Source organism: Zeus faber, assembly GCF_960531495.2.
Source record: "Zeus faber genome assembly, chromosome: 9".
Taxonomy (NCBI): domain Eukaryota; kingdom Metazoa; phylum Chordata; class Actinopteri; order Zeiformes; family Zeidae; genus Zeus; species Zeus faber.
The window spans coordinates 14,609,448-14,626,068 of NC_137197.1; the positions used below are offsets into that span (position 1 = coordinate 14,609,448).

The following is a 16,621-nucleotide window of genomic DNA, read 5'->3' on the forward strand; positions in this document are numbered from 1 at the left end:
GAATATCCAATCTATTACCTGACATTAAATATTGTATTGGCCAGGGAACCTCAGCTGCCCCTGTCCCGCTATTTGATCACAAGACAAAACAAACAACTTTACAGTTATGTAACGGGAAAACAATACCCATTGTTTAACAAAGATCTAATCCCCCCCCTCCAGCCCAGGAAACCCAAAGCTCCCGACAATCCCTTCCACGGCATCGTGTCCAAGTGCTTCGAACCTCACCTCTACGTCTACATCGAGTCCCAGGACAAGTGAGTCACACACACACACACACACACACACTCTGACACGGAGCCGTGTGTCGAAATTCAACACTTCCACAGTATTGACCGAAACTCCTTCAGTTCTATCCAGATATTCCGGGAGGATTGAATGGCAGGTTTCCATTCTTCATTTAATTCATCCAAAATTCATCTTTTTTTTTTTTTTTTCTCTTCATTGGGAGGGATTGTAGAGCGGTAAAGCCAGTGCACACTTGCGCACCGTGCGTTCTACGATGGTGAATATTCCATTGTTCCTGCAGTATCTTGACGTCTTGTATCTTTTCAAAACAATAGCAAAACAAAAGCAGTTCAGTACAATGGCGAAATGTATGTGCAGTACCGTGAGAGTAAACGTCCTTCAATTTCATGTTTTTATACAGGGATGTTTTATTTTAAAGGATCCTCGACTCAGTTTTTCCAAATATAAAAAGGAAAATGGGTATAGAATCATATTGAATCATTTAGGTATCATACAGGAACAGTTATGAAAACTGTTTTATTTTTTATTTTATTATTATTATTTTTTTTAACAATATCCTGCCCCTCCACAAAACCACACACAGATTGTGTGCACGTGTGTGTGTGTGTGTGTGTTTTCTGGTGCACGGACCCCCCGCTCTCCTCCTCCTCCCCTGCTCCCTCTGTCTTTTCCAGCCCCGGTTCCTGTGTGTGCGTGGGCCTCTGTCTCCCTCCACTGAGGCAGAAATGTTTCCCATTAGCTGCGTGACCACAGACGCTGAGAGAGGGGGGATGAGAGAAAAAAAAAAAAAAAGAAAAGTGCTGCCACAGCAGATCCCTCTGATTTCTTTACTCCCTCCCTCCTTCCTCCCTGTCCTCCTCTACTCCTCCTTAGGCTCTGGTCCCTCCTTTGCCTCCTCTCTCTCGCTTTAATTTTCATTCCACGCTTTTCTCCCTCCGGAATTCTCTATTTTTTTTTTTTTTTTCTTCACTCTTTGCTTTGTTCCACTGTTGTGTCTTCTTATTTTATACCTGTCCACCATCCCTTTCACCTCTCCAGTTCTTCTCCCCCCCCCCCCCCCCCCCCCCTCTGCTCCTCCCCACGTTCCCTCTCCCCCAGTCGCGGTGGTGGCGGCGGCGGCGGCGGTGGCGTCCCCACAACTGGAGCGTGTTTGTGGGACTGGCCGTGTTTCTGCGCGTTCCTCTTTCATTCGATATCCCTGCCATTAATTGTTCCCTCTGCCTCCTTTTTCCTGCTTGAGGGAACAAGGGACCGAGCCGTTCCACCGCTGGCCTCTTTTCGATTGAGGCTAAGGGGCTTAAAAGCCCCCCCCCCCCCCCCCTCGCAAACCACCTAGAACAACCAGGATGGGGATAACAGTGGTCCGCTTGTTTTGCCCTCGGACATGAACCTGTTGATTTTCAGCGCTGTTGACAAACCCATTTAAATTACCAGAGAGATATGCAATACTGATTCAAGCCATTGTAATGCCGTTAAACATAATATTAAGTTTAATGGCATAAAATAAAGTCTTTCTAATCGTACCACCACAAAACATGTATGAAAAATGAATTGATACACATCTTCGCAGAGAATGTGAAATAATGTATTTAAATTTTAAAGTACACAATGCCTACTATATGGCCCGCCTAGTTGTTCTTAATGATTCTATAATTTTAGTGGGTTTTTTTCTGTGCCTTCAAATCAAAACATTCATTACGGTAACACGTCTGGCCGATTGGGGACGGGCGTTATGTAATGAATGAAGCTAATTTTAGAAACGTTCCGACACGTAAAATCAAAACATTGAATTTGGTGTGTTTCCATCACTCGAGGAAAATGAACCATCAAGCTGATTTTTTTTTATGTTCCACTGTTCAACGCCAATAAATGGCTGTTAAAGTTGGATGGGTATTACCACTATGATAGTGACATAAAATGAACAAAGGGTGACGGAATTGTTAATCACAATTGTTTGTGTGACTATTAATCATCAGCTAAAATGTCACGATCCTGATCCTTGCTTAAACAGTGCATTTAATATTTAAGAGCAGTTTGATTGTCAGCATCACCAACCCAACCTCTCCTGTGTGTGTGTGTGTGTGTGTGTGTGTGTGTGTGTGTGTGTGTGTGTGTGTGTGTGTGTGTGTGTGTGTGTGTGTGTGTGTGTGTGTGTGTGTGTGTGTGTGTGTGTGTGTGTGTGTGCACGCGCGCGCCCGCCCACCTGCGCGTGCATCTCCCTCACCTGCAGGAACCTGGGCGAGCTGATCGACCGCTTCGTGGCCGACTTCCGGGCGCAGGGCCCCCCCAAGGCGAGCACGGAGGAGGGCGGCGCCGTGCTGCCCAGCTGCGCTGACCTCTTCGTCTACTACAAGAAGTGCATGGTGCAGTGCTCACAGCTCAGCACCGGAGAGCCCATGATCGCCCTCGCCTCCATCTTCCAGAAGTACCTGAGGGAGTACGCGTGGAAGATCCTCTCCGGAAACCTGCCCAAGTAAGACCAGCAGCCTCCGGGGATGCGGTGTCTGCTGCCTTGGGCTTTTGGGTTGGGACTTTAGGCTGGTGTTTTTTTACAATGATGCAGACATAATGTTTCACTAGTGGTTCTTCAATAGACCATAAGCGGTCATTTTCAGTGGTCATTGATTAGTAGTTAGTTGTTTCTAGCCCTTGGTACAGCGAAATTACAGATGACAATGGAGGGAAAAGTGGTCAAACATGCATTTTTTTTACTGTTGCAGCAAAGAAGATGCACAAAGTTCCGACTATTAGCAGGATAGACATAAAACTGTCAGAGTAAAAACATGAATGCAGAGCTTTAAATCCTAATTTTATTCAGCTATAATTTCAACATAGTAAGAGGAGGAAGTTCCCACATTCACAACGGTCTTTGGCCTTTTACTGGATTCCATATTCCAACATATTGTTTCCAATAGTACTCCTACTTTGAGCTTTCAATATATGCATTGAAGGACGGAAAATGACGATTAAGTGACTTTAAAAGCCTTTTTTTGTTTGCCCCTTTTCTTTTGTTAAACTCTTTCCCTAAGCAAGAACACGTTTGATGAATATCCTTCAACAACAACAACAACAACAACAACAAAATAACAGTTTTGTCTCCGTCTCCATTTCCATCTGTTGAAGCCTTTGCATTTTTCTTGTTGATAACATCCACTGGTTTATCCCTCAATTAACTTTTTGACAAATGGTTTGCCGCACCATGGCCTTTTTTTTTTTGGTTTTGTTTGTTTCGTCCCTCCTGCGTGCTAATGAATGCTTCTGGGATTGGGTTTAACATTTAATGTTCGACGGGCCGGGATCGCATGCTACACGCGATCTGGAGACGGTTACTTTGCGGCGATGCCTAATTCGCTACCAGCAAAAACATCTCTGCCTCATTGGCCACGTTAGGAGCCCTTGCTGGCTGTTGTGCATGTGCGCGCACGCACACGCACACACACACACACACACACACACACACACACACACACACATATATATATATACGTGCATAAACATACAGAGAAGCATTCTCTGCCTCAGATTAATGGACACACTAATTAGACACTTGCTCCAAGCGACGCACCAATATATAGCAATTGCATAGCCATATAAAAACATGTTTACTCATTGATGCCTCTTTAAATTAGCATGTGCTGCGTGCACACTGAGACACGCTGACGCACACACAGCCTTGGGAGCGGAATGTTCAAGGAGCTCGTGCTATGTTGAGGTTTTACCCGCAAGCCATTAATGAGGATGTACTGTATGGAAAACAGCTCCTCTTACCTGCTGGAAGCGGAGCACGTCGCCGTGTCTCAGTTCCATAGAAGACATTGTTTAAAAAAAATTGCGTAGACAAAACAGGGACTGGATCCTGATTATGGAAGCCTCCTTAACGCCAGGGGTCCGTGGAGATCTGTCCCGATTATGACATCATCGCTTTATCGCCAATGTTGGAAATGCTGCAACAAATGGAATGTAGAGTTGGGGTATTTAATCGATTAGCTGTACCAAAATGTTTATGTTCCAATGTGAATAAATATCCCTTCTCTCTGAGGTGGATTTGTATTATTTCACGAGTTAGGTTTATGCAATTACAGTGGCATGAAAATTAGCAATACCAATTTTTTCCTCCTCTCTATCTCCCTCCGTTCTTCTTCCTCTCCTCCCTCTCCCCAGGACCAGCAGCAACAGCGGAGGTCTGACCATCAGCAGCCTGCTGAAGGAGAAGGAGGTCTCCGAGGCGGCAAAGTTCACCACGGACGAGCTCTGTCTCATCTGCAGCATCCTGAGCACGGCCGAGTACTGCCTGGCCACCACACAGCAGGCACGGAAACACACACACACACACACACACACACACACACACACACATACACACACACACACACACACACACACAAAAGCGTGTCTGTGTGTGTGTGTGTGTGTGTCATTTAGCTCGCTATAAACGTGGTATTTCAGTGCAGATTCAAGTTTTATTTGCCAGGAATGTTGCTTAAGAGCGAGTCTTCCCCTATTTTACGAGATTACATCAAATAATTGCAACATAATTACGGCCTAATTACAACATCATTACAACATGCCCCCGAACGGCTTCAGCAATGTCACGCCAACACACGCGAAACGCGAACCACAACATCTCTTTATCTTGCAACATGTTCACAAGTAACATGTAAAGTACTGTTCATGATGATTCATGATGATTATTTTTTTGTTTCTATTTCCATAACTTTGCTCGTGTACCTTCCCTTATATTCATGGTGTGTGTGTGTGTGTGTGTGTGTGTGTGTGTGTGTGTGTGTGTGTGTGTGTGTGTGTGTGTGTGTGTGTGTGTGTGTGTGTGTGTGTGTGTGTGTGTGTGTGTTCTAGCTGGAAGAAAAGCTGAAAGAGAAGGTGGATAAAGTCCTGGTCGAGAGAATCAACCTGACGGGGGAGATGGACACTTTCAGCACGTGAGCGATTGACACACACAATTAAGATGCAATGAACATTTGCGTTTATTCATTTAGAGCACTTTTTCATCCAAAGTGACTCACCTGAGACGCTAGAAACATTCAAAGCGTCCATGGAGCATTGGAGCAACCTCGAGTCTAAGTGCATAATCACCTGTTTCAATGTTTGACCAGATACTGTACAAGTGCAAGATAGCTGTGAGGAATCAGAAAAAAAAATAGCTTTATTAATAATGAACCAAAAGTTGAACAAGGATTCATCCACCCCACTGTTTGCTTCATATTTTGATGCCATGGAACAGCTTTCTTTTTAATTTCTTAACTACCCCAGACATGGAAAAACCCAAGTCTAAAGTTTTCCCCTCTCTGTTTCTCAGTGTCATCTCCAACAGCATCCAGCTGCTCGTTCAGGACCTGGACGCTGCCTGCGACCCCGCCCTCACCGCCATGAGCAAGGTAGGACGCACCGAAGATCTCGCATGAATCCGACGCACTGTTGTCACCTCCGTCAAGTCGAAATACTTCCCTCTTAAGTATTTATTTAAAAAAAAATAAGTATTCTGTTTATTTGTCAGGGACAACGCCCATGAATAGTGAAACTGTGTGCCAGAGTTCACCATAAAGGCTCATTATCACCTGCTGGTGATAAAAGGCAGCCTGAAATGACATAGAATGAAATAATAAAATAAATAGAAAATGGGCACAGACTGCAGTGACACTACAGTGTGTACAGAACATTACAGATGTGAATGTATGGGTACGCAAGGAAAGCATAAATGAGACGATGCAGCAAGAAGATCATTATGGAATACGAGGCAGCGAGACAAGGCAGCTCGCAGGACAAATGGCGCCCTAAAGTGTATATAATAATAGTATTATTGTAATTTTCTCATTCTGATAGGTAATACATTTATAATAATCATGTATACTGAAGTAATACCTATCAAAATAATATTATTTGTTCAAAACTTCCAACTCACACCTCAAATAGTAGACCTCTAATGAGTTGTCTCCAGCATCTCACCCCTATACCTCTCCATCTTTCTTAACTCTTACCCTCCCTCCCTCCCTCCCTCCGTCGCTGCAGATGCCCTGGCAGAGCGTGGAGCACGTCGGGGACCAGAGTCCCTACGTGACGTCGGTCATCATGCACATCAAGCACAACGTGCCGGTCATCAGGGACAACCTGGCGTCCACCCGCAAATACTTCACCCAGTTCTGCATCAAGTTCACAAAGTAAAGGATCTGCCCGGTCCCCGTTTCCAGTCTTTGATATCGTCAACTGAATTGGCGATATCAGAAAGGAAATACTTCACATCAATTAAAGTTATTTAAAGTAAAGCCAGAAATTAAATGGGTGATATTACAAAAAAAAAAAATAATATATATATATATATATATATTATTTTTTATTTTTATTTTTTTATCAAAATTATTAGAAGCTGAAACTGGATACACTGAAGATCTGAATCATTATTAAAGGCTCATGAATTTATTTTGTTTTTCATTTATATGTCTCTCTCTTTCTGTCTTCCACCAGCTCCTTCATCCCCAAATTCATCAACCACTTGTTCCGGTGTAAGCCTATCAGCATGGTGGGGGCTGAACAGGTATTCCAGACAGGATGAGCATCTCATGTCATTTGGACGCGTAAAATAACATGAATGATCTTTACTTCTCCATACAACGTGATGTCAGTAGAGGTCAGTAACTTATTCATCCATGAATCCTCGTGTAATAACATCATGTCCGTGCTGCTCCTCCAGCTGCTCCTGGACACCCACTCCCTGAAGACGGTGCTGCTGGACCTGCCCTCCATCGGCTCCCAGGTGCTGCGCAAGGCTCCCACCAGCTACACCAAGATCGTGGTGAAGGGCATGACCCGCGCGGAGATGATCCTCAAGGTGAGAGCAGCACCCAAGAAAACACTGCAGTCCTAAAAAATTACATCTGACAGATGGGTTAGAATAAAGTTGAGCGACGTTAGAACAGGTAGTTGATTTAAAATAAATATATAATAATAATAATAATAGTAAATATAACTTTCACCCCTTATGAGCTTAAAATACCCTTAAAGAGGTTGATTTTCAGCATGGTTAATTGTTTTTAAAACAATATCTTATGTTTACTCTAAATGTGGAAAAGAAAACTGAGCAATGCTCTGGTATTAACATTTTGGGTGCTTATTAAGCATACTCTAAAATTGGAGTGCTTAAATAATCTAAAATTAACACATTTACCGAAAATTCACTTTACTGGTGTGAATTACAATGTGTGAATAAAACTAATCCAGGAATGACAGCTTGACTGTTTTAAACTCGTTTTTACTGCTCTTTAACAACCCTTCTATTTAATTACTATATTTAGTAATCCTTCACTCCTAAGTTCTTTCGGAGCTTTTGCTTCTAATATAACTTATATAAGTTTCACCAATTAAAGAGGATGAATGTTAAAAAAAAAAAAAAAAAAAAAAGTTTCCTTTAGACATAAAATTGCCTTTCCTAACCCCTGGCCAGTCGCAGTCTGGAACACGCTTTTTCCACCGTCTCCGGCTCCGGCAGGAGGAACAATAGGCTTCATCCACGTTATTGTGCGAGTGTTTGCGGTTAGACGTTAAAAGTGTTTCGTCGGACTGATTATCAATTAAGTTTATTTTGGGCCAGAATAGCCCTTTTAGTTATATCCTTAACCCCACTCAGCATCGCATTTTTACAAGCGTGTTTCCATAAACCGCCCCACACACGCACACACACGCACACACACGCACACACGCACACACACGCACACACACACACACACGTACACACACTCTAAGACAGATAGATAGATTATTCATCCCCGAGTGGAAATTGCAATGACCCAGCAGCTTGCATCACACAACACAATGGGCAAAATAATAATAGAGAAATATAATAAAAAAATATATATATATGAAAAAATAAAATGGCAATATATGGAAAAAAAAAATAAAAACATACAATCAACCTAAGATTTAACTGTAACCGGACCTAAAGATAATAGAATAAAACTGTAAAAAATGATAAAGATCAGAAAAATGTCCAAAGATAAACTACGTAAACAAAATGTTGCCAATAAGTCCATATACCGAAAACTGACAGTAAACATAAATACACCGCTGTATTAACCAATCCACATGATGGTGGCTCTGCACATTTTTCCTTGTTTTTTTTTTATTATTTTCGATATAAATGTTTGTATAAATGATGATAACCAGCGTGTGATTGAGCTGGATCCGGTGGAAAGGAGTCAATGGGAAAGCATCGATCCATCCATAACTACGGTGGGCAACGCTCTGTGGCATTTGATCTCCACCCAAAATGACTCCTGCGTACATGGCCCACACCCACCCGGCTCTATGTGTCTGTTGTGGCTTTTATTTTTGTTTTTTGTTTTTGTTATCGGTCTTCCTTCCTGGCGGCTGTTTCTTCCTTCCTGGCCTCACTGGTGTGGAGCCTTGATGTTTGCAGCCGTCGCAGCCGTCAGCTCCGACGTGAAAACAATGCTCCGGCAGAAAAGCTTTAAAACTTCCCCGCATGCCAAAGTGGAGACGGTTTTTAAGATGGAGGTCTTAGAGAGTGAGCGGCGTTTTTCTTGCTGTATTTCAAAGCTCCTGGCTGAGACTTCCTCTTGTTCTCGTCGCGTTTGATCCTCTCACTGGTGGAGCCCAAATTATTGAATTGAATTAGCTGGAGAATGGTATGGATGGATGGATAGGTGGATGGATGGAGGGGTGGGTGGATGATGGGTGGGTGGATGGGTGGGTGGGTGAGTGGATGGATGGATGGATGGATGGGTGGGTGGATGAATGGATGGATAAGTAGATGGGTGGATGGGTGGAGGGATAAGTGGATGGGTGGATGGATGGGTGGTTGTAAGGATGAATGGATGGATGGGATAGAAAATGTATATGCGGAAAATTGTCACACTGCTTCTGGCCCTAAACTGCTGCTGAATTCACTGGTTTCAAATTCGTAAATATCCAGCGATGTGCGCTGTAACCGGCAGGAGACCTCCCGCATGCAGATTTTTTATAACGTTTTTAGTTGTGTTGTCATTTTTTATTTATTTTTATTATTATTTTTTTTTTTCTATAAATATTGAACTCATAGATATACAGTCAAGGAGCTCTGCAGTTCGGAGATTTAACAACCGCTTGTGATGCAACTCAAAAAGGACATTTAGGTTGGAAATCGACATCACACCTCGTAAATACAAGTTGAATGTTGGTGGGACGGTCAAAGGGATAGAGATTCTTCTGTTAGACAAAAAGGGCGAGTGACCGTGCTCGGGGTCAGTGGTACGAAATGACTCTTCCGCTAAATTGGGTTTGGGCGTTCATTTCTCTTCTACGGACAGTTTTTTTCCGGGACTAGAAGGGAGAGCTGCGCGCGCGAGAGCGGAGTTAATCGTCGACGTGCTGCTCGGGGCCGCCTGGTGCGGGAGGAGCACGTCTGGCCGTGAGCCCCGACCGTCCCGGTTTCAAAGAACCTTCTGAGATCGCCGGGAGAGGTTGTTTTTTTTTTTTTTTTTTTTTTTTGGTCTCTCCGGAAAACCAAAATATTGTGTGGAAGCAAACCCCCGAAACCTCCTTCAGTCTGGTCTGCATTTCAGCCTCTGAGGTTTCGCAGCAATGAGCCACCTCGGATAATTACCCCCACCTTGAACCGGGGCTCCCAGCTGCTGGGAGAGGGAGAGAGGGAGAGCCATGAAAAAAAAAAATTGGTCCGTTTACAAATTCCTGCAGCGAGCCAGGACAATGGTTTTCAATTAAACTCCCTCGCCCCGCGCGACTTCAAATTATTAACGGGGAGAGAGTGCGCGGTCTCTGTATTTTAGATCTTAGGTCAAGGACAACCTTGTACATTCTACACATTCTAATTCAAATTGGTGGAATGAGAGAGGGACCCCGGTTAGAACTTATAGGTTCATGGACCCCAATCTAAAATCCTGCTGGCGTTACCCATAAGGCGTGGGGCGGGCGACGTGTTTTCGCGTTCGCGGCCGAGGCGGACTTGCGCCACTTTCCTTCCCCTATCTGCTTCGGGGGCGGATGTTTTGCGTTGGCCCGCGCCGTCCCTCTCTCCTTTTTCTCCGTGAATTCAATCGGCGTCGGCTGCCCCCGCCCGCCGCCCCGCCCTCTGAATTTTATTATTTTTTCTTTCTTTCTCTCCTTAAACAAGGTCTCCCTTGACCTTTCCCTTGGCCGCGCGCCAACACAGTTGCTAAGTAAATCAGTCTGCAGTAGCCGAAAGGAAACCAAAGAATGTCCCCCGCCCCACACCCGCGGCCTCGCTTTCTCATGCCCCGCCGTCCCCCCCCCCCCCCACCCCACCACCGCGCGGAAAGGAAGAATTAAAAGCGCCCCAGATAGATGGCTCTGTTTTTGTTATGCAGCGAGAACGAGATGTTTTGACAGGGCGCGGATCGGGGCGTGTGCCCGCCCAGCCCCGCCCGCTCGGGCCGCGTGTCTTTCCGCCCTCCGGCCACCAGGTTCTCCCGGTCCTCGGAGGAAGCGGATGCAGGTCCTTTTGTTCCTTTGGAGCCGGTCTGAAGGCGGAGCGGCGCGGTCCCCGAAACGTGAGGCCGCTTGGTTGTTTTGTTATGATTTGTTGTGGAAAGAGCGTTCTGCTTTGTTTAATGTATCACTCCACGGTATTCCTTTCTTTCCGTTCACATATAGTGTGCGTCAACCCAAAAACCCCGCTTTCCTCAGCGTCGTCCAGGTCCATAAAATAAAGCAAATTCAAACCAGTGCTCTTTCCATACTTCTCATACCGCCCACCGCTCCAGTCACAACTGCGCTTATTTATTTTTTATTTTTTTGCCGAGACTTATTATTGCCCCGAAATAATTGCAGGTGAGGCTAATTCTCGTCCAGTCATGCGTAGAATAATTGGTGTGTAAAAAGAGAGAAAAATAAGTGGGGGAGCGTACGAGGGTTTCCTAAATATAGTCTTATACTTTTTGGCGCTTTGTTTGCAGCTTGAACCAATTGTATTCTGTATCCCCCCCCCCCCCCCCCCACACACACACATACACACACACACACACACACCCACCCTCTATTCCCAAATTGGCCCCCATGTGGGATCGTTTAGGGATCTCCGTCCCGTGATGCCTCGCAGGAAGGCGGGATGGGGTGAAGTGGTTAAACTGTGCGTCTTGGCAGGTGGTGATGGCCCCGCACGAGCCCTCCGTCGTGTTCGTAGACAACTACATCAAGCTCCTGGCCGACGGGAACCCCGAGACCTTCCAGAAGATCCTGGACATGAAGGTCAGTCTCTCTCTCTCTCTCTCTCTCTCTCTCTCTCTCTCTCTCTCTCTCTCTCTCTCTCTCTCTCTCTCTCTCTCTCTCTCTCTTTCTCTTTCGCTCTCACTCTCTATCGGCGTGGGGAACATGTGTTTATATTGCCAACGCAAAGTGTTATATACACATAGGTTAAGACAACCCAAAATAAAAAAGTGAAACAATGAAACGTGTGTGTGTGTGTGTGTGTGTGTGTGTGTGTGTGTGTGTGTGTGTGTGTGTGTGTGTGTGTGTGTGTGTGTGTGTGTGTGTGTGTGTGTGTGTGTGTGTGTGTGTGTGTGCATGCGCGTGCGTGCAGGCGGGCGGGCGGGCGGGCGTGCGTGAGACATTAATATCTCTCTCATGTGATGTTTTCCACATCCTCCTGTGTGTTCATACATTTGCTTGCTCTTTTCCAAAACGTGAATGTATTGAGGATGATTGTCATGGATGGATGGATAATTTATTGAATTTATCAAGGCGATATACAGCAAACCTAATGTTAACCATTAAAACGTCAACCTCGAAAGGTCACACCACTTCATCACTTTGCCACCCGTAATGTGCAGTGTGCGTGTGTCCGTGTGTCCGTGCAGGGATTGAAGCGCAGCGAGCAGAGCAACATGCTGGAGCTCTTCCGGCAGCGTCTTCCCACTCCGCCCTCCGGCGGCGACGGCGGCGGCTCCGCCCTGTCCTTCAGCGCTCCCACGCCGGAGCAGGAGTCGTCCCGCATCCGCAAGCTGGAGAAGCTGATCAAGAAGAGGCTGTGAGGGGGAGGCGTGCCGACCCCGGCGTTTATTCCTTTAGTGAGAGAGAGAGAGAGAGAGAGAGAGAGAGGCAGAGAGTTGTGTCGGCATCTCGTGTTTCTTGGAGCATGAAGAAACGCGCCCCAAACGTGGCTCCATAATCTGTCATCGTTGACGTCGCTGGGTGGAGTTCTGTGACATCATAAAGCCTGTACATCCTCCACTTGAACTGTATCTCTGAGGGCAGAGCTCCTAAAAAGCTGCTCACACATCCAGAGTGATTACAGGCAATGAAGCCGTCTCCATCGATCTATTATCTTCCCATCTCCCAGTGCCAGATCTGCTGTGTTTCCTTTTTATTTATTATTATTATTTTTTATGTGAAAGGGGTTTGATTTGTAATTTGCCTGTCTCCCCCCCTCCCCCCCCCAAAAAAAAGTCTTACTGTGATGCGGTTTGGGCGGCATCGGTCTGAACAGGCAGCTCTGCAGCTCCCATGTGGTGGAGGACGCTCTGGATTCCCTGACCCCCCCCTCTACCTGCTTTCAACCTCGGCTTTTGTTTTTTGTTTTTGTTTGTTTGTTTTTGTTAAAACCGCTTCTAGGGGGTGAGTTTGGAAGTAAGAAGAACCAGGCAGCTCAAGTCATTTAAAAATTGGGGCATTGGGGCATTGGGGCGAGGAGGAAAGAATGTCTGCACAGGGCAAAATAACTTTCCTTTCTTTTTATTTTTATTTTTTTTCTTTCAATGTTGCAAATCCTGAGACGGTGATATGATTAAAGTCTCGACTGGTGTGTCTTGCGTCAATGCGAACAAAGGGGTTGTATTCTGAGAAACGGGCGGACGTGCTCTGGGACGGATCAAATCTTCTGTGTGGTGTCTTGAGAAAATTGTGAATCTGCAGGAAAAATGCACTTAGTTACTGTTCCGTTCTACAAATAATCCAAGAGTTCCGAAAGCGCCCGTCACATCACTGATGTCCGAGGAATCATCGGCCTTCCGGGAGTGTGGCGTCCACGTCCTTTTGAGGGCGAGACGTCGATGAATGTCTGCTTTAATCGTGTTCATATATGTCGGGGGGGGGGGATCGGCGCGAACGTTCCCCTAAACTGTCAACTCGCAGATGTAAACTGGAAATGAAGGCCGGCGGGCAGCCGTCGAGCGCTGATTAAAACGTTTGCCACTCCTTCGTCGGTTGTCCAAGTCGCCTCATTCGTTGGGAAGTCGATATTTTGAAATTGGAAAGTTGAGATTTTTTCTCCCCTCCCGGGTGGAGGTGGGTGGGGGGTGGGGGGTGGGGGGGGGGTGAGTGGGTGGTGCAGCTCATTCGCTTTGAAAGGCTCAACGGGAGCCCCTCCCGCTCTGCGGCCATTAAGCCCGCGGCCAATCAGCGTCCGGCGAGGGCCGGGGGGTGGGCGTTTCCCCGCCTCCCCTCCCTCCTCCGCTCGGGTCCTGGAAAACAATGAGGCCTTTTCCCGAGACGCAGGCTGCACGGCTGGCTGCAGCAGCACCACCACCACCACCTCCCCCCTGTGACATGCCAACCGGATTCATTCACCTGGTTGGGACTCGCCCGTGGCCTTTTTGCTTTTGCATTTTCGACCTCGGACCAGCGCTCCTGGTTCTGAAGCCCTCGGTGGAAATGTTTTTTGGGGGGTTGTTCGTTTCCCTCCCCCTGTGAGAGAAATGCTTGATTAGCAGAGTGGAGCCGAGGGACGTCATGTGTGAGGGAGTCCACCTTGTGCGGTCACTGTAGATGTTGAGGAAGAAGGTTTCAGGAAGTTGCACCTTTTTTTTTTGTTGTTGTTGTTGTTTCAACTTCTGCTTGTTGAGTAACGTTTCTAAACATCGAAGAAGAGATGGTGGGCAGGCTGAACTTTCCGGGGGTGTGTGACTCTGCTGCTCTGGGAATGAGCTGCAGGGCTGAAGGTCTGGACAGCCCGGACTCCGGGCTCCCCCCCAGCCCCATTCCCAGAAGCAGCCCCAGCCCGGCTCCCGGCGCCGGCGCCGGCCCCGATGCCGGCCCCGATGCCGGCCCCGATGCCTGGCTGCAGCCGGGGGAGAGAGGAGGCTCCAGCCTGATGTCTGCAGAGGTATGTTTTTACCTTGTATTGCATGGAATTAAATCCATGCATTTATGTTAAAAAACAACAAAAAAACAACCCTGCATGTAATAATGTATAATTGTCTTAAAATTAAGTGTAACTAATGTAAGTTAAAAATTCACCAAACAGTCTTATAACTGAAATCGGGCTCTCCCTTTCAACACACATATATATATATATATAATTTTTTTTTTTTCGAGAGATTTTTTTTAGCATCTTTATTTTAACATTTTCTCTAGTTCACAGTTACAGACAATACAACAAACACACTTGGTTCACTAACAGAGTCCTACACGTTAGAGAGAGAGAGAGAGAGAGAGAGAGAGAGAGAGAGAGAGAGAGAGAGAGAGAGAGAGAGAGAGAGAGAGAGAGAGAGAGAGAGAGAGAGAGAGAGAGAGAGAGAGAGAGAGAGAGAGAGCCTCCCTGCTGATAAAGATGGACTGTGGCAATCTCAACATTGATGCTGAATGAGTGTTGCTTTGCAGGTTCCAGCCGCACCGCTGGGATCCTTCCCCCACCTGCACCCGCTGTCCTATGGAGAGGGAATAGAGCTGGAGCCTCTACCACCCACGGAAATGAGGTGGGGATTAAAAAAAGAACACCTCTGATCTACACATGCGTTCCGCCAACCTCTTATTTTGCCACGTCACACACTTTTTTTTTTTTAAGCACTGAAATCATGGCACGGCTCGCTGCCTGTTATTATGAACTTCTCATAATTGGCGGCGCAGACTCGCAAGCGGTTCGTTCGACGTGAATAAATCTTTTAAGAGGTCAAGGAGAACCTCCGGGGGGGAAAAAAGAAAGTGGGCGGGCGGGTTAAATTTAAAAAAAACCATGGCAAAAATGCATCTTGAATGCAACAGGTTTGGTCCATTCTGGCCGGAAATTGATGAGTTAGTTAAGTACAGCCTTGCAATTTTGATCTTGCAACACAAGCGCAAACTTCCGCTTTTTTATTTGTTTTATTCTCGGCGTTTGAGTAACACAGGTCTAAACATTGGACACAGGTGCCACATATTAGCGCGTTGCCTCCTGAATGCGGTGTGCCCTGTTCCCCTCCCGCAGATACACCTCGTCCCTGCGCTACGACTCGCAGCGCCACTTCATCCAGGACGTGGCGCTGCAGCCGCGGGGCCAGGGCCTGGAGCGCTGCAGCCAGACGGTGCTGGCGCTGCCCCACAGCACCTGGCGGCGCTACAAGACACTACTGGAGTTCCAGCCCCGCCAGCGCACGCAGCGCTTCCGCAGCACCACCATCGTCTACCCCAAGCTCGCCCGCGCCCTCTACGTCACCGAGCTGAGCTACGACTGCCGCCGGCTCGCCAGGCGCTTCATCGCCAGCGTGGAGCTGCAGGCGGCCGACCGCAGGAGGCTTCCCCACTGAGGAGGGGGAGCAACTGGGAGGGGGGGTGGGGTGTAGGACGTAGGGCTCCGAGACCAGGCCAGGCTACCATGAACCTGCAGAGGGGTTGTGCCGCCTGATATCTTTGGGGTTGTAACCGTAGTTACTAGTTCCCCCGCCCCCCCCCCATCATTACAGATTGCAAACCTATCAAAAGCTGATTTGGGCTCTCAAAGTGCTTAAGTTTGTAGCAAGTTCAATGGGTTCCCAATGCACATCAAAAGCCGGTAGCTGTTTGAGAAAGAGAGAGAGAACTGCTCATTTTAGAATTTGCCGAACGACAAAGTAGACTGAGGGGGGTTGTGGACCGGCGAAGGTTGATGTGTGGTTTTGGGTTGTTTTTTTTTTTTTTTTTTTTTTTAATGCACGGTGGGAATTCACCAGGTGGCTCGGGTTTTGCATCTTTACGGCGGTTGCGGTAAAGATGCTCTACATGTGGTGTGGTAACGTTTCGTCACGGCACGCACAAAGCCTAGCCCTTCCCCAACTCTCCTCCAATCGACCAGTTTTTGACGCAAGCTCTTGGGTTTTCCTTCTATTGTAAAGACGGCTCCTCTTGTCCCACGGCGCAGTACGAGCGGCAGGTCCCTGTTTTTTTTTTTTTGTTTGTTTTTTTTAACTGATTCAGGTCAATCCATGTATTTATTCTACGCACACGTGTGATCCAAGAGTTTATTTGCTCGTCGACAGGCCTCTGCAGTCTTTTCAGGCGTCTTGATATCGTGACGTTGGTTGCCTTTTGGATGGACCTTATGGTGATTGAATTTAAATTTTAGACTGTCACTAAATCTGTTGTTGTTTTGTTGTCCCGGCAGTATGAAATAAACTTTAATTTTTTTAACTTAAGTTTACTTTTACTGTCTCTTTCTAGT

At 46.6% G+C, this 16,621-nt stretch overlaps 2 protein-coding genes across 2 annotated transcripts in view; both read left to right on the top strand.

The window, feature by feature from the left end:
* Window positions 1-13,315, top strand: part of vps53 (VPS53 subunit of GARP complex) — a gene marked incomplete at its 5' end in the record, with an annotated part of 30,319 nt that extends 17,004 nt beyond the window's left edge. Inside the window, 10 exons of the mRNA XM_080006616.1 lie at window positions 163-257; window positions 2,480-2,722; window positions 4,411-4,558; window positions 5,104-5,186; window positions 5,564-5,642; window positions 6,274-6,422; window positions 6,727-6,796; window positions 6,953-7,090; window positions 11,377-11,481; window positions 12,090-13,315. Of these exons, the coding sequence (XP_079862742.1) occupies window positions 163-257; window positions 2,480-2,722; window positions 4,411-4,558; window positions 5,104-5,186; window positions 5,564-5,642; window positions 6,274-6,422; window positions 6,727-6,796; window positions 6,953-7,090; window positions 11,377-11,481; window positions 12,090-12,263 (1,284 nt within the window). The 3' untranslated portion in view covers window positions 12,264-13,315. The remainder of the gene's footprint in view (window positions 1-162; window positions 258-2,479; window positions 2,723-4,410; window positions 4,559-5,103; window positions 5,187-5,563; window positions 5,643-6,273; window positions 6,423-6,726; window positions 6,797-6,952; window positions 7,091-11,376; window positions 11,482-12,089) is intronic.
* A 448-nt stretch (window positions 13,316-13,763) lies between these two features.
* On the top strand, window positions 13,764-16,595 carry rflnb (refilin B). The gene is made up of 3 exons (XM_080007017.1): window positions 13,764-14,332; window positions 14,830-14,924; window positions 15,413-16,595. Exons 1-3 carry the CDS (start codon window positions 14,099-14,101, stop codon window positions 15,729-15,731), a joined length of 648 nt encoding a protein of 215 aa, XP_079863143.1. The 5' UTR covers window positions 13,764-14,098; the 3' UTR covers window positions 15,732-16,595.
* Window positions 16,596-16,621: the final 26 nt, after the last annotated feature.

Excerpts from the sequence above, each read along its gene's own strand:
- rflnb (XM_080007017.1), top strand. The coding sequence starts at position 14,099 with ATGGTGGGCAGGCTGAACTTTCCGGGGGTGTGTGACTCTGCTGCTCTG. Across the intron at positions 14,333-14,829 it reads CCAGCCTGATGTCTGCAGAG|GTTCCAGCCGCACCGCTGGG; the intron begins GTATGTTTTTAC and ends GTTGCTTTGCAG. Across the intron at positions 14,925-15,412 it reads CTACCACCCACGGAAATGAG|ATACACCTCGTCCCTGCGCT; the intron begins GTGGGGATTAAA and ends CCCCTCCCGCAG.